The sequence below is a fragment of the Lonchura striata genome, chromosome 4A (assembly GCF_050655825.1).
Source record: "Lonchura striata isolate lonStrDom1 chromosome 4A, ASM5065582v1, whole genome shotgun sequence".
Taxonomy (NCBI): domain Eukaryota; kingdom Metazoa; phylum Chordata; class Aves; order Passeriformes; family Estrildidae; genus Lonchura; species Lonchura striata.
Window position 1 is genome coordinate 6438419 of NC_140742.1, and position 21762 is coordinate 6460180.

At 46.0% G+C, this 21762-nt stretch overlaps 1 protein-coding gene and 1 long non-coding RNA gene across 6 annotated transcripts in view; one reads left to right on the forward strand and one right to left on the reverse strand.

The window, feature by feature from the left end:
• Window positions 1-21617, forward strand: LOC146763269 (uncharacterized). The gene is made up of 2 exons (XR_014952486.1): window positions 1-1462; window positions 7238-21617. It is a non-coding gene; the product is annotated as an uncharacterized LOC146763269 (long non-coding RNA).
• HEPH (hephaestin) overlaps window positions 9937-21762 on the reverse strand; it is a 23045-nt gene continuing 11219 nt past the window's right edge. For all 5 annotated transcript variants that reach the window (XM_085570929.1, XM_085570928.1, XM_021548432.3 and 2 more), the window contains 12 exons: window positions 21513-21724; window positions 19736-19886; window positions 19211-19423; window positions 18080-18290; window positions 17687-17826; window positions 16658-16789; window positions 15665-15771; window positions 14698-14923; window positions 13174-13313; window positions 12660-12822; window positions 11924-11956; window positions 9937-10661 (listed from right to left, as the gene is read on the reverse strand). In XM_085570929.1, the coding sequence (XP_085427055.1) occupies window positions 10417-10661; window positions 11924-11956; window positions 12660-12822; window positions 13174-13313; window positions 14698-14923; window positions 15665-15771; window positions 16658-16789; window positions 17687-17826; window positions 18080-18290; window positions 19211-19423; window positions 19736-19886; window positions 21513-21724 (1973 nt within the window). In that variant the 3' untranslated portion in view covers window positions 9937-10416. The remainder of the gene's footprint in view (window positions 10662-11923; window positions 11957-12659; window positions 12823-13173; window positions 13314-14697; window positions 14924-15664; window positions 15772-16657; window positions 16790-17686; window positions 17827-18079; window positions 18291-19210; window positions 19424-19735; window positions 19887-21512; window positions 21725-21762) is intronic.

Here is a 21762-nt window from a genome sequence, read left to right on the forward strand (position 1 = left end):
CCCAAAGTGAGTGGGCTGCCCTGGAGCTGCTGCTCCAGCAGAGTGCAGGTGGCAGCAGCTTGGTCTTGAGGGACTCCATGTGACACTTGGATCTGACAGAAAGCTGGGAAGAAGCTGAATGTGTGCCCAGAAAGAGATGTTTGTTTGAGCTGGTCCTAAAGATGAAGAGATATTAGAAAAAAACCACAAAATCCTTTGAAAGTATCCATTTTTCTCTTCAGTCTGAGGCTTCTGGCCTCAGTGTGTCTTCTACTGTAGAGGTCTGAGGCTGGCACCAGGATACAGGGCTGTGGCACTATCCCCTGCCTTGGCACAGCCCCCTGTGAGGGGGGACTGCACTTTTTTCAAAGTACCACCAGTAATTTGATGAGGTGACTTGGCAAAGGTGTGGGGGATTACAGGAGGTGTTTATAAAAATTACTGTATAGAAGTATTTTTAAGACAGAAGACTGAAGATCCAGGTAGAACCCTGCTCTCTGCCCACCACCTGCCCAGGGCAGCCAGGGGAGAGTGGGACACCAGAGCCTGAACTCCCCACTCCCCACCTGGGCATCTGAGAGCCATGGCCAGCAGGATACTTGCAAGGAATGGGGGGCACTGACCCCTCCTGCAGCTCGGCCTGAGCACATGGCCAGCACCTCCCTGCTCTGCTGACCCTCAGGTCAGTGACAGCACCAGGCACCTCTGCAGTCTCAAACTCTTCTCCAGTAAACCACTTTCTCCTTTGAAACCTTTCCTGAAACTTTTTTAACTCCAAGTTACTGGTATTTTAATGTTCTTATCCATACTGTAAATTGCCGTTGATCAGCAGAGTTGAAATTATTTGGTCTTGTTCTCTCCCCAGCACACAACAGTCCACATTGCAGAAACACTAACACATTCCTGAAGAATAACTTGGAAGTGAAAGTGTAATGAGATAGCCTTTGTTCTTCTTTATTTCTCTGCAACATGAGTGACAGGAGTGAGTGGGAAAAAAAAAAAAAGAAAAAAAAGGTCAACCTCACCCAGCTAAAATAAGCAAGAGACAAGAACATGTTAATGTGTTCCCTGTTGAGCAGAAGGAACACAGCTCAGCCAGACCCACTGGCAATGCTGAACCATTCACTGTCCTGGAAGTAATAATAAAGAAAGAAAAGGAAAAAATGTTCTGAAGGACAGATAAAGCCATTCCAAAGGACTGAATCACTGAGAATGGGAGTTCCTTGGTGCAGGGAAGTATGTGCTAGGGTAAGAAAAGTGTCTGAGTCAAACTACCCTAAAGGCTTTGCTTGATGAATCAGCCTGATGAGACCTCACCTGCTTCCAGAACATATTTTTTAAGGTAATGTCATTCATTTCTTTAATGCTGGAGAATCTTAAGAAGGAACAATGCTACCAGGGCTGCAGTCATCATCATAACTATTTTCCTTCAGAGACTGCCATTGTATCTGGGCTCTCATCTTGGAAGAATGCCTGAAAGAAGGTAAGTGAAAAAGAGAAAGAAATAAAGCTTGAGACTGTATCACCTCTTTTCTAACAGTCAGCATTTGAAAAGAAATACAAAAGTCGATGAGAGGTTTCTTCTGTGAGAGGTTTTCAACACAGATTACAAATTCCTACATTTTCCTAAATTTTCTCTGCTGTTTACTTAAATTAAGGACCTTCTCCTTAGGCTGGACAGATTTGGGCATTAATCAAACACGGGCAGCTTCTCTGAGGGCTTACATCTCCACTGGTCATCAATAAGTCATGGCTGCAATTGCATCTGCCCTGAAATCAGCTGTGGGGGAAGAGGGGGAGGATGCAATCTGGGAGCCAAATAATCTAATTTAGAAGTGTTTCTCTCCAATCACGTCTTAGTGATTTGGTTTGGGTGATTACACATCACTCTGGAATGGGTACACTGCGTAACAAGGGCGAAATACAGGAGGAAAAAAAGAAACAAGGCAGAAAAAAACCCCTGACACCCCAGAAGCTCCAAAGGTGCTGGGGACTGATCCAAAACTCAGAGAAATGCACTTAATTTTATAAAAGCAGCTTGGAAGTTTACACAGCTATTCTTGTCTTTCACTCTAATCCTGATCCCTTTGAAATGAATGGTATTCTTATTGTTTGTGTTTTCCTAAAATTTCCCAGAACTTAGCCCCATGAATGTTCAAAAATAATAAACTGTTTGGGAACAGGCTGTCTCCTTTCAGTGCCTCTAACACTGGCCAAAAAGGTTTTATGAACCTGTGTGCCTGATTTGCACAGAAATCTCACCTCCAGAAGGTACTATGAAATTTTAATTATAGTCCATCTGAAGCAAAGTGGCCCTGAATTAAATCCAAACTTCTCCCATGCTGAGCAGAGGATTTTGTGCCTGGCAGTCTTACAAACCACTTCTGCTGCCAACTTAACAGGATAACACTCAAAAACCTTGAGAGCCCTGAGTGGCAGTGGCTATTAATTATGAAGGTTCAATTATCAACGACAGCACCTGAATTGCTGAACCTCAGGCCCAGCTCAGCACGTCTCCATAACCAAATATCATTTCTTGCTGAATCACTGGAACATTTGCATGAGTCAACCTGAAGCAAAACAACCAGCCCTGCACAAAAAGGATGCTTTTCTGCCCCCTGATCCATAGTGCTGCTTCGACCCATGCTGGGCAGGGAATTCTGGAGCCACTACTGAGCAGCTGGAGGGTGAAGCAGTTGTAAGCATAAGCAGCCAGCCAAATTTGCAAGAACATTGAAAACATCCCCATGTGTGTGAAACAAAAATCAAAGAAAATACTTCTGCATAAGCATCTGGTCTAGGATGTTTTGTTTGTTGTAGTGTCTTTTTGCCACAGAAAAGCAGGCAAAAGCAGCCTTAATCGCTGGCCACCACCTTGCTCCATCTGTTACTAATCAGCATCTAGGACAATATGACTTTTTTCCTGTTTTCTGTGCAGCCAAATTCCCAGAGCTTACACACAGGACATGGAAGGTGTGCTAATGCCTCTGCTAAATGCTCTGACAGCAATGAAAACATCTCAGGCTTTTGTGAGGAGCATCAGCACAAACAGAGATGTTTTGAGAGTGTGTTGGCAAGGGCTGGGGGTGGTGACCCAGGACTGGAATCCACTGCACTGGGCTGGGGCCACCAGCCACAAACCCCACATAAACAGAGGAGATTGATGCTGCCAGGGCAGCAGCCACAAAACTACAATTCATATTTCTGACTGAGGCTCCGTCGGGACCCTCCTTCCTTGCAAAGCCCTGATTTCCCTCAATCAATTCTCACATTTCCTCTCTGTGCTGTGCCCCACAGTCTGGGCTGGTCACGTTTGCCACAGCCAGTATCACTGTGACACACACCCAGGAGCCAGAGAGGGGCTCACTCAGCAGGAACAGAACAAATTACTTCTGTCTTCACAGAGGTTTGGCATGGAAATGTCAAATGGAACAGGTAGACAACCTGCTGAAAAGATGCTTTCTTATCATACAAAACAAGCCAGAATCTTAGAGAAGCCCAGCTGAGTTCTGTCACGTGTGGTTTGTGCCCTGCAGTCAGGAATTTGTTGTGCTAGGTATGAATCCAATTAAGGTTTGTTGCCCTTCCAGTCCACACTGTGACATTTATTTGCCATCACCTTAAGAAATCCAGGGATTTACTGACTCTCCTCCATTTTGTTTAGTAATATATGTATCTTTAGCCTACAGAAAGCTGGCTCACGACTGTCAGCTGGCAGGACAAGGACAGACCCAGAAAGGTGCAGGACATGTTCAGAATGTGCTTTACAACTTATTGCCTTGTTCCATGGAAATCATCATCTGCTCTCTGACCCCAGACTCTCGCTTACAGCGCGTACCTGCACACGTCCAGGTACAAACAGGCACAAGATCCAGATGTGGCATTGCCATGGCAACACACTTGTAAAACCAATGTGCTGTTTTTCTGAGATTCACCATTTAGAGAGAAGCAGCAGTAAAGCTGCAGGTGTCTCAAAGAACTGTTCAATGGATTGTGCAGAGCAGCACCAGGAGACCCTGGGAGAGGTGGTCAGTGGGACAAATCCTGGTGGGTGGGCAGGGGTGGAACCCTGCATGTCATGAAGCACTACTGAGGCAGTGAGGTCATAGAAGGGCAGATAAATAAAGCAGCACAAAGCAACCTGGGGAAAAGGATCCACAGGAAAGCCCTAACAGAGCATGACTGTGTAGCTAAATGTTGCTGTTGAGGCAGGGACAGGAATGAAGATCTATCTTTAGAAGGTAAAGAATCTATCTAAGATAAGGAAGATAAAGAATGATCTTTATTCAAAAGCACCTCTATTTTTTATAGAGAACATCGTGAACATTAATTCCATTGGTCTTAAAGTAAAACCATTTCACCTGATTGGACTTAGTGTGGTAGAACATATCTATAAACAATATGAACAGAAAACAAGATAATAGGTTGTTTGCATTCCTCGCAGACTTTTTCCCAGGCTTAGCCTGGCAGAAATCTTTCTCTTTTTCTCTTTGACTGAACTGAGAATATCCACGGCTAAAGAGTGTCAGAGGTCACATATCAAGTGCAGGAGCCACATGGCTCAGGATACAAGAATTTGATTATATTGATTAAATATGGGCAAAGTCTGTGGAGGTGTTTGGCTTGATTGGGCAATATTTGGGCAAACTGAAATGAGAAGAATTTTAAATCTTGGTTCCATTTCATTTGACTATTCAAAATCCCCTAAATTAGGATACAGTTTGTGTTTCAGCAATACTGATATCCCCCTGGGTAAGAACTGAGGCCACAGCATGGTAGGCATCAACCATTATGCTAAGTGATGCCCCTGGGCACTTCAAGCACTGTGTTACTGTGGCTCAGCTTGATGATTCCAGACCCTTCCCCACAGCCTCTCCACTTGTAATCAGTCTTCAGGCTCTCAACTTAACTGAAGATGATAACTTACCCTGACAGTGATTTATCTGAATTTCTCAAAGCATTAAAAGCTGTGGCCTAGTCTCCCATCTTGTATCACTGCAGACAGTAATTTGATGCTCTGCTGGATTATCAGCCTTTCGGGAATTTGCTGGCTAATGAAACACTGCTGTCAGTTTTATCAAATCTTTGTAGAGCTTCACCCAAGGGAAATCATATAACTCAGCCACAGCACCAGCAATCAATTTCCCAGGAGGGTGCTCATAAAGCAACTGTGAAACCTGGTATTTTTACACCTAAAATTTGCAATTCTGCCATAAGTCTGTGGGTTCCACTCACTGAGGATCAGAACAGGACCCAAGAGGATCCATTTCTGAGCTGTGCATCTGGAATATTAACAAAGGCATAAAAGTCATGGTTCCTCACCCACTGGGCTTCTCAGACTGGCAATTAGCAACATCAAGGGATCCTGGTCAGTTCTTCCAGGCTAACTCACAAAACACCCCCAAGCTAAAAATCTCTAAAGGCTGTAGAGAGAAAACCATGAGCCACAATCCATTCTGACACAAGACTTGCAGCCAGACCTTCAGAGGAGCACGGATGGGAAGGGAGGAGCTCCCAAGGAAAGGGCAGCTTGGACTTGGGTGGCAGCTTCACTTAAGGACCATCTCTGGCCCTTCCCAGGCAGCTGCCTTGGGTCTGTGCCAATGACTGGAGAAAGGGACAAACTCAAACTTCAGTTAGTGTAGGCTCTGGTCCCAGCCTAAAAGGTCAATATATTTTTTTTATAGTTTCAGTCGTACCTTGTGAATAATCATTCTGGTCACATCAAAACAGCTTTGTGAACTGAAAGGATAATTTCCATTTCCATTGTGAAGACTTTTCTAAAGAAAGGGGTAGTTTTGACATAAATCTCCCTCAGATATTGAGAAAGTAGAGCTGGAATGCCTGTTCCAGCTTTATTGAAGCAAAATCTTTCAGTCAGGAAATGTGCATTGATTTTTTTTTTTTTTTTGTGAAACAAGAGATTACAACTTCAGGGCATGACATCCCTTCAGCAGTGAGAAACAGTTTTAAATGCTCAGCTTTGCAAAGAGCTACATTTCTAAAAGTGTGGCCAGACCCTGGTACAGGACAGGAACCAGACACTGTCTCCAGGGCTGGCAGTGGGCAAAGGGTCCCTCCAGTGCAGCTGTACAACCTATGAGGCCCCTCTCTTGTGGCTGTACAGCCCTTGGAATAAGCTATTGTACACTGGGCTGGTGGGAAAATGTGCATGCATCCAGGAACATCTGTAGACAGGCTAATAGCAGCATAATCTTGAACATCTGGGCCATTGAGCAGATAAATCAAACAGCAGCTCTTCCCAAGAAAAATTATTTCTTTTGCATTGAGAAAATGAAGCAGGAAGGAAGTTTTCTGGGGTCACATGCCAGCTGTAACCTACTGAGTTGTATATTCACAGAGTATTGATGAAAGGAGGTTGAAGATTGTTTCAGCTCAGTGCAGCACTAACAAGCTCTTCTGGCCCTGCTGGAGTGCTGCAGTGCTCACCAGCTGCCCGGCCACCTCCTCATACCCACGCTGCTCTCACTCCCTGGGTTCTTCTAATGTTTAACAAACTGAGAGTCTGCAAATTGGACTAGTCACAATTCTCGTGTTCAGTCTTGTACAGGAGGCCCAGTTTTGATAAGCCCATCCAAATCTGGCTGTACATGCCTCACCCCACTGGTTCCAAAGCACAAGTTTCCAAAAGGATGGGAGCAAACACCAAACCTGGAGGGATTGACACTACAAAAGCACCCACACCAGTGACCTCTCCCACATGTTATGGTTTGCTTAAGAGCTTCCTGCATTTGGCAGTGACATGGGGAATAGAACTGTCTCACTGCTAACCCCATTCCCTCACACAGCCTCCAGCAGCAGGAGCCCACGGGCAGGCAGGGACACACTGTGCTCACTGCCATCCTCAGCTTTGCTTTGGGCTTGACCTGACAAAGCAGGTCAGCCTGACCCAAAGAAGACGGCTGCTCTTCACTTGTCTCTAAAAAGGAAAGCTTTCCTTGGAAGAAAACCCCCTAAGTATGAGAAATAAGAATCCACTAAGAAGGTCCTACAGGTAGGATTTTCTGTCAGCTCCTTACAGTGACAGAATGCAAAGCTTCCCATATCAACATACACAAAGTAAGACATAACTTCTTTGTTAAACTTGATGACACTGAATAAGAGAGTATTTGTCTCTCCTGTGCCTACCAGACATGCACAGCACGTATTGAACTGTCTCTTATGCAGCAAGTTCCTTGCCCACACCTTCTCCCAACAGGCTGAACTCCTCCTTTACTGTTTCCTTGTGTCTCTTCAGGGAGAGGTGACTGTTTCATCTCACCCATCCTTCCCACAGCTACAGAATGCAGAATACAGAAGCCTGTCAGTCCCACAGCTACAGAATGCAGAATGAAGCCTGTCTCTCAAGAACACCAAAGGACATTCGGTTTATAAAGCACATGGTGAGCAACATATTTACTTCCCCAAAACAAGAGCAAATTATCAAACAAATTGATTTCCAAGACAGGCTGTCTTTAACACCATAAATGCTAATTTCAGCAACATGCCCAGTCCTGCTCTTCTTACATCCCAGAACAATCAGTGACTGAATTTATTGATTGTTTCCAAGACAAGTGCAGCAGTCTGATACCTCATGTGTGCACACTGCCTTATTCCTACATCCCATATCCCAGACTCCATACACAAATAGGCCAGATGTGGCTTTCTCTTCCGCTCAGATCCATCCTCTGATTTTACCTTGCAGATCCCCTTGTTTTGGCAGCTGTTGCGCCAAAATTCTTCTCTCCAGGCAGCCTGTTAACACATCACTCCAGACTTGCCACCACTCCTATAATTTGCTATGCCAACAAAATTGCAAACAGGATGCACGGCCAGTCTGGATCACCAAGCAATTTAGTTCAGAATTAGAGGCTGTACAACAGCTGAGAGCCCAGCAAACCCTTTTGCTGACAATTACCAATCTCAGTTTTTTCATGGAGTGCCACAGGTTAATTCCACATTAACTTCTGTGTTTTGAGAGAAAAGTACAAAGACATGTGCACAGCCAAAAGGCTTTTGACTCACACGTCTCCCATGCACAGTCGGAGGGGGAGTCAGAGGAGGATGAACCACACGGCCATGGCTGCCTGCCCATCACTGAGCAAGGTGACAGCACAGGGATCCCACCCCAGCCCTGCTGCAAACAGCCAGATGCTGCAATGCAACAAGTAACTACCTCTGCTTTGCAGTCACCCGAGAGAGCCTGGAAGGCTTCAAAGAGGTGGGTGATCATCTGGGTCAACTTTTGAAAATGTCATTGCAGCTAATGGAGTCTAGAAAGGATGGTGTTAAAACTGCAGACAGAAAGCACTACCTAAAGCAACTACAACAGGCAGTATTAACTGCTCCTTACATTTATCCCACACAAAAGCTGCAGCACCCATTCTCCCATGGCAGTAAACCTGTTCTGAACTCATACTGGCAGTATGGGTTAAAGTGGGGTGGGTTTATGGTGGAGGTTTATTGGACTAGCTCAGATGGTTAAAGCATGGTGCTAACAATGCCAGGGTTGAGGCTTCAATCCCTGTGTGGGCCATTCACCTAAGGACCAGACTCTGTGATCCTTGTAGGTCCCTTCCAACTCAGAATATTCTCTGATCTCTCCTCCTCCTCACACGCACACTGGCTGGGAGAGCTGAATCTTAGAAGCAGTTGTGACCTTGCTGATAAACTGTGCTTTGTCAGTTTGCTGCAACAGAAGATTCTAGAAAAATGATCTGTTGCTGTTTTGTCCAAAGTTTTCCCTTGAGTTTTCTCAGGTTGAGGAGGAATTGGTGCTCACAGGACACAGCCCTCACATCACAGGCTTCTCCAGAGCCCACCCTCAGTGTTCCTCACAACCCCTGCTGGAGGAGACCTCTGCCACTGACACTCCACTTGGCCCAAAAAACACTGCATTGTAGGAATTTTGGCAGCTTGCTGTTTATGGAATGTGAGAAATCCAGCTCCTAACCCCCCTGCTGCCCTGCTTGGGGCCAGCACCCAAAGCCCAGTCTGAGACCAGGCTGCAAAGCTTCAGGAAGGACAATTTCCCTGTTCTGCTGCCCTGAAGCAAGGGAACACATTTAAACACAAAGAGAACTCCCTTTGTCTCAGTGCAGGCCCAAAACATTTTTGATTTATTTTTTAACAAGTCAAGGGGGAAAAATAAAATAAAGACTTCTTTCTTCATTCTTATTTTTCATGCCATAGCTTCTAAAATTTCCTGCAACTGATGGGTTTAGAAACCTCTGGTCTGCAGTAGCAACTGATCCAGCCTTGAATCTGAGCAAAGTTCATCCATATTCAGAGTATTCAACAGCCCTCCAGCCCCTCACCAGGCTTAATGAAGTGTAATGAAAGAAAAAGAATGAGCTTTGTCCTCACTGCCACAGGAAAAGGCAGCTGGAATTATGCAGGGGCTTGATATGAATTGAACATGATTATGTATGTGATAACCACTGTTCTGAAGAAAATGGTGCTGTTATACCTAAGGAGCCCTCAGCAGGCTCTTGTAATTAGAGCCACTTAGCTGCTTTAATTGCCTCTGAAAGCCACCCAGAACAGATTGCTTTTATGCTCTTCCCATTTTAAAACCAGGCACAGAAATACAGAAGCACTAACCTGCATCCATTTGGGCAATGGGGATTGAGGGGAGGGAGCTGGACAGGTATTTCATAGGGAAGGGCTCAGTACTTGACCCACAGGGCAAGAGGACTGGGATTTGTGGGTACACACTGGATGATGTTCTGGTGATGTGTGTGGGCACAGTGATGCTGGAAGATGGCCACCACAGCCCACAGGTGAGCTACAGAACTCTGGTTCCACCACCCACCCCCAGCAAAGAGCAAAAGGATGTGTCACAGCAAGGCTGACAGTGAGGCATAGCTTGACATGGCCCTGATGAAGTTCTCACAGTGGCATGCAGTGCCCTGAATTTGTGTCTGCTCACTTATTCATCAAAAACAGCAATCCAACTCTAAATTAACCATCTTTTTTCTGTATTCTTCATTGATTCACAAAACTGAAAATATTATTTTTCTCTCCTTCAAATTAATTACATTAATGGTTCACAGTTTCTCAGGAGACAGTTCCCAACTTGGTTCTGGCAATGGAGCAAGACTGGAATCTGGCCTAAGCTATTCTGATAGGAAAGACCAATTGGAGCTGTTCTGGACAGAAGAAAATGTCCCCTCTCTTCCCTAGGGAAGGAGAGTATTCCAGAAGGACCTTTTTTAATCATTAATTGTCTTCAGTCAGTTCAAATGGTCCTTGTATCTCTCCTGGATTTTCTTTACAGTGGGCTGAGAAGAATATATGAAGAGGTCAGGGTTCCAGCTTTCCCTCCTCAGCTTCTAGAAATACAGTGCACAGTTGAAATGATGCCCCAAAATCTTTGCTGTGGACAAGGATCCAGCCCCTGCTCCAAGCACACAGCCCAGTGTTTGTACATGGTTTTCAGAGACCAGAATTCTTTTGAGACATGAGTTTGAATCCGTCATCCAGGATGGATCTCCGATTGCGTCGTAACCTCCTTTGCCTCTCAAGATGGATGACTGCTCCCAGGAGCACACCAGCAGCCAGGAGCAGCAGGACTCCTACAACAGCCAGAGAGATGACTGTGGCCTCTATCTGCTCTTGGGTCACCTTAGATCCAAAAAGTATCACCTTCTGGGACTCATCCTCATCCTCAAGCAGCAACCCTGAGAGACAAACAGAAAGGTATTTTCAACAACAGCCAGCAAGACCAGAACTGAAAGGTTGCAAGAAATGCAACAAAGGAGGATTAAGAAAAACATGATGCAAAGTTGTGGAATCACCAACCCTGGAAATGTTCAAAAGATGTGCAGATATGGAGCTTAGAGACATGTTTCAGTGGTAGACATGGCAGTGCTGAGTTCATGCTTGTACTCAATGACCTTAGAGGTCTTTTCCAATCTTAATGATTCAGTGATTCAAAGGAGGCCCCAGTGGCTCTGTCAGACCCAAATCCCTGAGCCCACACAGAGATTTGAGATGGATGGTTCCTTCCCTAACTGCGAGCACACACAAGCTGATATCTGCATATGGTATGAAACCAAGTTATTTAATATTGACACTACTGCTCTCACATATTTCCTCTTCTGGTTTGTCCATTTTGAATGAGGAAAATGTTGGGGAGAAAATGACTGAAGTAACAGTGGAGAAAGTCTGCTGAGTTGTAGGTAGGTGGCTGCATTTGTAGCTGGCTTGAACTGGCTCTCAAATCAGCTCAGCTGAATTTCCTCACAGCAGCTGAAAAATGGACTTGTGAAGAAAGATGAAAAATCACAAAAATATACCACCAGTGTACACCACTCAGAATTCTACTACAGAAAATTTCAAAGGGATCATATCTACTACTCCCCTTCTCCCTGTGCTGCTCAACCAAAGGCTTTCTCACATCTGTTCTTCACAATGCCCAAAAAACTCCAGGCATGTGCTTGGACTCTTTTCTCAGGGGAACATCAGAGCAGAAGACAGATGTGCGTGTTTGCATGCTGACTCCATTCCTTCAGCTTGCAGAGATGATTGTGAAACTTCCCTAAACCACAGGGTCACTGACAGTCCTAAGAGGGAAGACAACCCATCCCAGGCAACCTCCTCCAAATCTCTGCCAGTACCCAAGCTCATACTCTGAATCCGAATCCATACAAAGCAGGCACAACAGGGTGTGAGGCCACTGACCTTTTCCACTTAACACAGGCAAACAAACCTAACCAGCCCAACTTCCTTATTTCTATCACCAGAGGACAGACTGGTGACCTCCCTGTTATCTACTTAAGCAAGGCCTCGCACCAAGGAACTGCCAGGCTGGAAGAGGAGAGGCTGTGGGTGCTGTTGTGCTCCTCCCTCCCCTTACACAGATCCAAACTTCCCTATTGTTCAGGGATCTGCCCTCTCCCCTTCCCACAGACAGGCTTTGGCAGTGCTGTACACACCATACCTGGGGTGACAGTCAAGTCTTCCAGCTCTGACTCTGAAAGAAAACAAAAAGGAGTATCAGAAGGAGTTGGGCTAAGCAGGCAAAGCCCAGAACAAGGAACATCTGGCAAGGATCAGATCCAGAGGCAGCATGGTTTTCCAGGACTAGCAGGCTGTCCTTTGTCCTGTCCATGTTTTCCCTCTCTACATGACATAAGAATTTTTGTGTCAGCTGCTTCAAAGGCAGCCCCAGTTCCAGTGCATAACCCTTCCCATCCTTAAGAAGGAAAAGTGCTGAGGGAGAAACAGAGATGGCCCTGACACTGGGCAGGCAGTGGTCACCCACAGCTGAAACACTGGGGCATTCACTGTCTTGGTAATACATCTAAAACCACATCACCATGTGGGCTCCATTGCAGCCAACCCAGTACTGAGAGTCACTCACCTCTGAGCACCTTCCAGTTCTCAGTAAGAGCAATTACTGGCTGAGAGCTGAACATACCAGTTCAGACACGAGCTAAAAATCAAACTCAGAATAACAACATAGGCAATGTAAACTCCAGAAAACAATTTGTTTTTAACTCCAGCTACAGACATTACCGTATTTAAAGGGAACATCATAATTTAATAACACTTCGGTAATTATCTGATCCATTAACTGGCTTTTTATAGTATGTGAGAGCTGAGATACAAACACTCAGAATTTCACAGCAGTAGCAGGAAGTGCTGCTGGATGTTTTACAGTGACAGCTCCCTACCTTCTCTAGGCAGGACAGTGAAGAGGATCTCCATCCCAGCATGGATATGGTCGGACACATGACAGTGAAGCAGCCATGTCCCAGGGTTCCCAACCAGCATCTCCACCATTTCAAAGGTCCCAGGGAACAGATCCACAACATCTGCTCTGTAGCTTTTGCCATTCTGTTAGAAAAGGGAGGCCAACAGCTGTAGCACTCAATGCATCTTCTCAGGAAGAAAGGTCTGCCAGTGTTGCTGGGGACCACGTCAGCTTTTAATGCTCAAAAAAGCCAAAGCTTTCAAAAAGCAGCTTGGGAAGCAAATTATTATCTGGTAATGCCTAACCCTAACAAGGATTAAGCTGGACATCTCAGCACAACACAGGCTCAGGGAGTCAGACTGGGATGTGTAAAACCACATCCTTTTCCTAGCTGGGTGAAGCTTCTGCAGAGTGATTAAAAACCATTCAAACACTGAGTCAAGTAAAAATGTGGTATCAGTGGTATCTCCCTTACCATCAGAAGATATTCTTACCTTGTATATGAAGGTCTCAGCATGAAAATGAACCGTGTGGACATCAACCTCGTGACCCATTCCCAGCAGGTACCAGCTCACCCTCTCTCCCTGGTACATGGTCAGCCCAGGCAAGGTGGCATAGAGCCTGCCATTGATTGCTGTTCAGGGAGTAACACAGAGAGGAAAAGGCTGTTAGCTGTCAGTGAAACTGTATGGGTGCTGCACCTCCACAGAGGAAGGCAGTAAATTCAAAGCTACAAAGCTCATACAGCACCCAGTGTATCAGCAGCTAGTGTCCCCCACAGGACAGTCCCACAGCTCAGCTAATTATCCACTCTGCTCACAGCCAGGACACTGACTTGCACCCAAGGCCATGCTGTAGCTCAGCTCAAATAAACCTCAAGAACTACCTTTGCTGAAAACCTGCAGTCAGCCAACAGAAGTGGATGCCTCTAGAAGTCAAAATGCATTAAAATGGCATTTCCAGCCCAATGATGGACAAACATGTATATACCTACATACACATAAATGCCTGAACAATTTCCTCAATGAACATTGAGATGAGGTAAATCCTGCTAGTGGGCAGCCCTGTGGTGCTCTGCCTCACACATCACATTCCAACCATTTGTAAAATCCTGCATGGCAGGACTTTACCTCTCAAGTAGCACAGATGGAAGGAACCCTGCTGTGACTGCACATAGGGATCAAAACAGGCAAGGGATCAAAACAGTGAGTGAGCTGACTGCTATGGCACACACATGGAGACTCTTGTGCTCAGATGACAACAGAGGGAATGAAATGGGAAAGAGGCAGGATCTGAGGGCAGAGCACCAGGTTTTTACTCCCAGGTCTGCCCTGGGCACTTTGTGTAGCCTAAAACATGTATCCTACTTCAGCATGCTGGTTCTGCTAGCTGTAATACTGGGTTAACAACTACACCTTCATGGACGTGTATTTGGAGAGTCTTTATCTCACCCATACAAAACCAGTAGTAATGATAGTACAGAAAATGCAACTCCTCAGTATTCTTATCTCCACAACTGTCAAGGGACCTGTTTGGCTGAGGTTATCTTAGATATAATATGGAGATTAACATAAACAACATATTAATTAAACAAATGTGCTCATCCTTCTATGGTAGAAATAACCTAAAACAGCTAAAACAACTGAGCCACATCTTGCAGCCACACACAGCTCAGAAAATTAATCTGAAGCCTAACATACTCTGATGATCCCTGAGACAAATGGAATTAAATTCATCTGACAAGTTAATTTCACATTTGATTTTATTCCCTTTTCTGAGTCACTCAGACACATCCAAGATTAACCTCTCTGGCCTGGATGTTGCTATTCCTCCTTACAGGGACAGCCACAAGGATCAGCCTTCACTGCAGATCAAAGATTTGGCTGTAGGTTTGCTGCAATATTGAGAACAGACAGTTTAGTTATGTCTGTGCTATTGATAATGGGAAAGGATGGGGACATTTCACCACAAGTCAAGCTCCCTACTGAGAGAGGTTGCAGAATCAACTCCAATGTTACCGTGCATTTTGTTGCTTTCCACAAATTTCTCATCCAGCAGGTTGATCTCCTTGTGATTTCCCTTACTGAAACGTTCCACATTCTCCTCCAAGTACCAAGACTGATTTTCATCAAAAACCAGGAAGAGCAGAGCAAACTCCCTCTTTACATCCTTCCTGGTCCCACTGGACTGCAGGGCTCCTCTCCGGCAGACCTTCAGGGGCCCAATCAGCCCACTGTACATATCCTGAGCAGAAGGAAGGAGAGCTCTGAGGCAAGGACCTTCTCACCCTTTTCTATGCAGTTCTTTGCCTTTCAGCAATCATTTTCCATTCCCCCATCAACCAACTAAAAACAACCAGTGCTGCTGTACAAGTATTCTTGTTGGAGAGCATCAGCCGCTGAAGGAATAGGAACTGTATGTGCTCTTATAAATGCAAATCCAAAAGTCATAAATATGGATGGTATCAAAGTATTTTCCACTTGGTGACTGCAAAAACATCTGCAACTTGAGATAAAAAGGCCATTATTTCTGGGTTGAATGCAATGGTTTATTGCAGGATCCTCCAGGTGGTTGCCCTGTGAAATTAGTGCTATGACACTTCTAGCAATGGTCCAATCTGCCTGCTTTATTCATGAGGTTTATTTTGGACAATTTCTGCCTTTTGTAGGTTAGTCCTATGGCTCTCACCAGTACAAACCATGACTAACTGGGAGATGTTCTAAAAGCCTACAAATAACTGGAGGAAGGTTAGTATCAAGGAGAGACGGTGGAATTGTTTTATGAAGGTTTTTTAGGAAAAAATAAGGGCAGACATCAGGAAAATTCAGATTATTTCCTCTCCACAGAGAATGCTGAATATGTTACCAGGTGATTCTTCCACCTCTTGGCTGGGCCAATCTCAAAATTGTACCCAACTCAATTGTTTTCTAAATGGCATAAAAAATTGGTTTAATTAGGCTTTTCTGGTTGTAACTTTTATTTTACCTTTACTGGGTCCACTGCAGAGTAGTAGATCCAAGGAACACAGGCTGAATCATTTGGCCCTGGACCAGATCTCTCAGGAACTTCCCACCGGTATGTCACAATGTCACCTGAGGGACAGAACAGCACCATACACCAGGTGACACACCCACTCACTAAGCAGCAGCAAAACCAAATGGAAAAATAAAATCCTGTCTCCAAAGCCCAAATTCAATTCTGTATCTGCCAGATATTGCATCTGCCTTACCCAAACACAAAGCAGGGTGGAAGCTCCCCTCTCAGAGCAAGACGGAGGGGTCACAGGGTGTAAACACTGTCTGGTACCAGCACAATGCAGGTTTATCTGCTGCTTTTGAGGCTGGACCTGACCATGGAAGCTCATCCAGATGAAGCTTAATATAATCTTTTTTCTCTTTGAAATGAATTCATTATGCTGATTCAAATTGGGGTTTAAAATCACCCTTTTTTCATATTAGCAGCCCATTTCACAAAGACAGGATCTGGCTGACAGCCTGACTGTGGCTTGGATAGTCTGGGCGAGGGGACCAAAAATTAAATACACTAGTATCTGGATCATGAGACAAAGTGGCCATTTCAGTCAGATCCCAGCAAGCAACTGTGCATTTCTCCCATTTCATACTATTTTCATATTTTTGTGCACATGCATCCCAAAGAAGAGACTCCCACGTCCCAGGACTGGCTGAGCTGTCACCTGCCATCAACTTCCCCTTCCCACAGAGAGACCACACTCAGTGTGGGGGAGATAAGGCTGCACACAGAATGTCCTACACATGTTCCAGATGGCTGCCATCCCCACACAAATGGTATCACTGAAACTGTGCTGCACCTGAAAGACCAGTTACTGTCCAGTTCCAGCACTCTACTCTAGCAACACCAGGACATCTGAGGCTGCTTAAGGAAACCAGTCTGGCTCTGAGATAAAATCAGCTGTGTGAGTGAGCCCACACAGGAATGCAGCTAGAGACAGGGACCTACCAGGGTTTGCCACTTGGGGATGCCCAGGCTGCTGCTCCAGCACCCCGTGGGCGTGGATGGAGTAGGGTCGCGAGGCGTTGTTCTTGAACACGATGTTGAGAATATCGCCCACTTCCGCCCACAGAAAAGGGCCTTGGGACAGGAAGAGTGTACTCTGAGACCAGCAAAATCCATCAGCACATCCCCTGGGATATTCCCACCCTTCTCTCAACATCTTCTCTGCATAAATATTACATTATAACATCATATTTATGATGTTCCCCTTTCTCTTCTTTACCTCCCAAAAAGAGAATTGGATGTCAGTCCCAATCCAAGTCTTAGGAAACTAAACTGATTTTCACAATGAGGACAATGAAGGTGGTTACACACATCTTAACTGGGCCCAGCACAGCTAAGGCTTGATTTCTGAATACTGCTATGCTAAATGTCACATGTTGATCACCCCTTGCTATTGGTTTCAAAAAATAGTCAACTGAGACTGACAGTGTCACAAATCAGAGCTACAGCTTATTTTGAGAAGCAGATGCTGCCTCAGCCTGGCTACCCTGACACCACTTACAGTCTTGGGCTCATAACACAGAGCTCTGTCTCCACAGACCTCCACTAGTCAGTGCAAAATGCTCCTCCATGTCCCAAGGCTGCCTGCTCTTGCCCCAGTAGCATTTCTCTCAGTTACAGATTTTCCCCTCTACTTCTCAGACCCCTCTCAAGAAGTCAGTGGTTGTTTCTGTCCCACAGTCAGAGAAATGCAGCTGTGAAACACGCTTTGCCCAAGCCATGACAGAACACTGGTGCAAAGGCAAGTGGAAAAGCCCAGGCTTTCCTACAAGCTGTGCACAGGACTCTCCTAACTACTGTCTCCAAGGTGGCAGATGTGAGTAGAAGACAGTCCCAATTTCTCTGCACTGACACAGCAGATGCCTAAATATCCAGTGAACCTTCAGATTACAGCTGTGAGTCACTGCAGCTTCAGAACCCCAGTCCCATTTCTGTGTGAGAGGAAGGTGAACCCAATGCACACATCCTTACCCAGTATCCCCAGGTGCTCGTCACCACTTATCCTGGCCTTGGGGGTTTGGAAAGTGCCATCCGTGTATTCCCTGTAAACTGCTTTCTTGTACCTGGAGCCGAGCAGTCCATCCTCATTGCTCAGAAACACGTCAGCATAGCTGAGAAATGCAGAATGAGTGCTAAGATAAACCAAAACCTCATGGGGAACAAACAACTAACTTGTGTCAGGGGGTTCACAAGCTGAAGGGGCTTCCCAGAGCCATCAAAGGAGAGCATAATGGCGTGGAGAGCTGCACTCCCACCAGCAGCGCCACCAGCATATGCACCAGGTCACAGGGTGGCCAAGACACCCAACTGGCTCCAGCAGGGTCTGCTGGGACACTGCTGTGGGTTTCCCCAGGTGGGCTCTACCTCTCAGCAGAGTGGTTGTGCCGCTGCCTCTCCCAGCTGCGGTCGGGTGCGTAGTCCCACAGCAGCTCCTCGGCCGCCACGTAGAACGTCCGCACTCCCCTGTAGCGACGGGCAGAGGCACTGCCCATCCTTCCACACTTGGAAACCTTGTACTGCTGCCTCATCCCAGACTGGTAGTGATTGCTCGTCTGGCAGTAGATCTCAAAAGTCCCTGAGGGAGGCAGGATGAACAAAGAAATCAGTTGCTTTTGAAGATTCCAGGAGACCGGTGTCAGTATGTGCTTGGTGTATCTCTGTGGTGCTTACAGAGCTTGGTTGCCACAGGCCAAGGTTAAAAGGAGTCATTGGAAAAATCAAGCACACATAAATCATCTCGGGAAGCTTTCTTACACAATAAGCACCTATAGCACTGTCAGAATCTGTGCTATTGATGATTCCGAGATTGTAGAAAGTCTTTGTCTCTCAGCCCCACTGACAAAGAAGCCATAATTCGTCTGTGCTGGTTTCAAGGTTGTTTATTCTGTTTATCTCTAACATGTTCTGCTGCCCTGCCCAGCTCTGTCCTGCAGGGCAGCGTGTGGGGCTCTGCCCTCAGTGGGATGTTCCAAACATTAAATACCAGAAACTCCCTGTGCTGGATTTACAATGACGTGCCAATATCTGTCACCTACGTTGGACAGTGTGTCCCCAGCCTGAACCAACAGAAAAATGCCAACACCACAGTGACACATGGAGGGCATGAAGAAGAAAAAGGACAAGGCACACCCAATTTCCTCCATCTTGTGCCCTTTGAACCCCTGATCTAGAATCCTAAAATTTTACTTTTGCACCCGTGGCACACTTAATTATTACTTATATCAAACACTCAGAGCTTGTAATTCATCCTGTAAGATTGAAAACTCTTTTCCATGGACAGAGATCACAGACAGTGTCTCTGGGGACTCTGTACAGGGGGGTTCCTGACCCCCTGCCAGGGTCCCAGACCTTCCAGGTCAGCCAGAGGGATCCCCTGGACTCCCCCATAGCACAGCTCACCCTGTAAGAGTTCATACCACACTAGAGAATCGACCACAGGAGCAAATATCACAATGGGAGACTTCCATCTGCCCAGTCAGCAGTGCAGGCACTCACCGCTGTTATCAGGCTGCATGAAAGCAGTGGCAAACGTGTGGGGGAACAGACTGGCTGAATCTCTCCGCATCCCGTTCATCTGCAAGGTGTTTCCCTGAAACACAGCTCTGTGTACGTCCGTTTCGCTGCCCAAGCCCAGGAGGTGCCAGGACACTTTGTCTCCTTCACACACATCCAGCCCAGGCAAGTTACCAAACATAAATCCATTGATGGCTGGAAAGGAGAAAGCAATTAACTCTCTGCAGGCAGGTGTCAGCCAGGAGATTTTGAGCATACACCTTGTAGGACAGGCCTGCCAGTCAGAAGAAGGGTAACTTGTTTGTAATTCACCCCTGGATATGCTGAGAGCACACTTCTCCAGACAGCCGTGCTGCTTGTCCATGTCCCACCTGGTGCCTCCAGCCTGGCTTGATTCCAGGCCAACACCACACAGCCCCTTCCAGCCCCCAGCTCAGCCTTTAGGTGACCATCAGCCCATGCTTGGCAGGTTCATCCCTGCTGTCACAGAGCAGCATCCAACCATACCATGCATCCTGTTGGATTCCTCAAAGTCATCATCCTTTTTCACAGATGTCTCTTCCATCCTCAAGTAGTACTTTATGTTGGCATTCAAATACCAGCTGAGGTTCTCATCAAACACGTTGAAGAGAAGATAAAATTCTTTGTCGATCCCTTTCTATAATTACAATTATGGTTGTTAACTTTTAAAATGCAACAATTAAGTATTCTTAGAGTTAAAACTCTTTTGCTGGGCTCTTGTATTCCCCTTTATTTTAAAACATGGCTCATTGAGGGACAGGACTCTATTCTTTTACTGATGTTGAACATTCCTCTTTTATTTCATAAACAGCACCACTTATGCATTTTCCATTACATTTCACATGAATAAAATGAACAAAAACTCAGCCAAGGCCATAAAGTTAGTGCCTCCTTCCTCCCCCACACCTAAACTGTCTGTCAAAACCAGATCCAAGACCAGAGCCAGACACAAGGCAGGCTGATGAACACACCACAGTCCTCCTGCCTCCTGTCACAGGCCTGGATTGGGGACTTTTAAATTACCCAAAATCCTTCAGAGAGTTAATTCTCCTAAGAAATGCATTTCAAAGCATGGTGTTTCCCCACTAAAAGAACATTGTGATGGTGTCCAGACTCTCACCAGTGACTGTTGTCACTGTCCCCAGCAGCACACACACTGCCAGCCTGCTGAGAAGGGGAGCAAGTCCCAGGCTGCAGCACATGGGTACAGCAGAGTGGCCATGCACCTTCCACAATTAAACATTCGTTAAATGTTTGACAGAGATTGTGGAGCCAGAATTGCCATCCCAGGTGATTTTTCCCTGTCTTACATTTCCAAAGGTCTGTCTCTTTTGCTCACGTTTCCAATACCTACCCATGTTTATCATTATCACAGCTCCTTCACCTCCAGGGCTGTATTCCCAATCCTCTTTGCTCAGCAGATCCACATTTCCACCCTGGGTGCTCATTGATTTCTTCTGCACTCCCAATTTAGTCACATGGTGCCCCCACTGACTGTCAGCTCCCCCAGGAAGGCTCTGAGGACAGCAATCTCCAGATCTGTCACCGCTCCCCGAGCCACGCTGCAGGACACCAGTCAGGGCTTGATTTGCCATCTGCTGTCTCTCACAACAAGGCTCTGCTCCTCTGTCTGGTACCTCCCCAGGGATATCAATTCTTCCCTAGATTTACTGCCAGGAATAGACTACTTCTGAGTGAAATTCCAAGAAGTTCTGGCTGCCCTTCAGGTTTCAACTCTCCATCAAAAGCATAAGACCTGTCATGGCTTTTCACATACTTTTTTGTAGCCAGCTCTGCTTGAAAATTAACTTATCTGGCAGAAAAAATGAGGCTCACCCAAACCTCAAAGCATTGTATCACCCAAGCAGAACACCTGTAAGCAAAAATGTTTTTTCAATGTTTCTGGGACTGTAAGGACTATTCCACATGCCTCTCTGAAAGCAGTCTGCTACACAAGCCTCAGGACAAGTTACCTATAAGGTAAGTATTCCAAGGTACAGTTGTTCAGCCAAGTTTGTCTGTGAATTAAAAGCAGAAAACTGTTTTGAGGGCAGCTCTTGAGAGCCCAGAACACTACTGGCCTTTCCCAGGCAAGACCTGGGTACCAGCTGTACCAGCATTAACTTGGCCAACAACAAGGCTTTGATTTGAGACTCTTCTGGACTCACACTACTGCATATTTGCTCCCTAATGTTTTTCTGATGCTTCCTTTCTCTACATGAAAGCAAAAACCTTTAGGAATGTGGCAGGAAAACTCCTTTACCTGCTTGTTGTTGTCATCCAAAGTGCCTGACTTGCAGATGAGCAGAGGCCCCACTAAGCCTGAGCTGGAGTCTCTGACAGGATTTGCAGCTGAGCTGTACAGCCAGGTGAGGCAGGGAGGGTCACTGGACGTGGGCCCCACGTGCCTTGGCACAGTCCAGCGGTACGTGAAGTTGTGCAGGGGTGCCACAGAAACCCCACTCTGGGACAGGCCTTTAAAACAGGGATTACAGAGTTAATCCTGAGTCCCT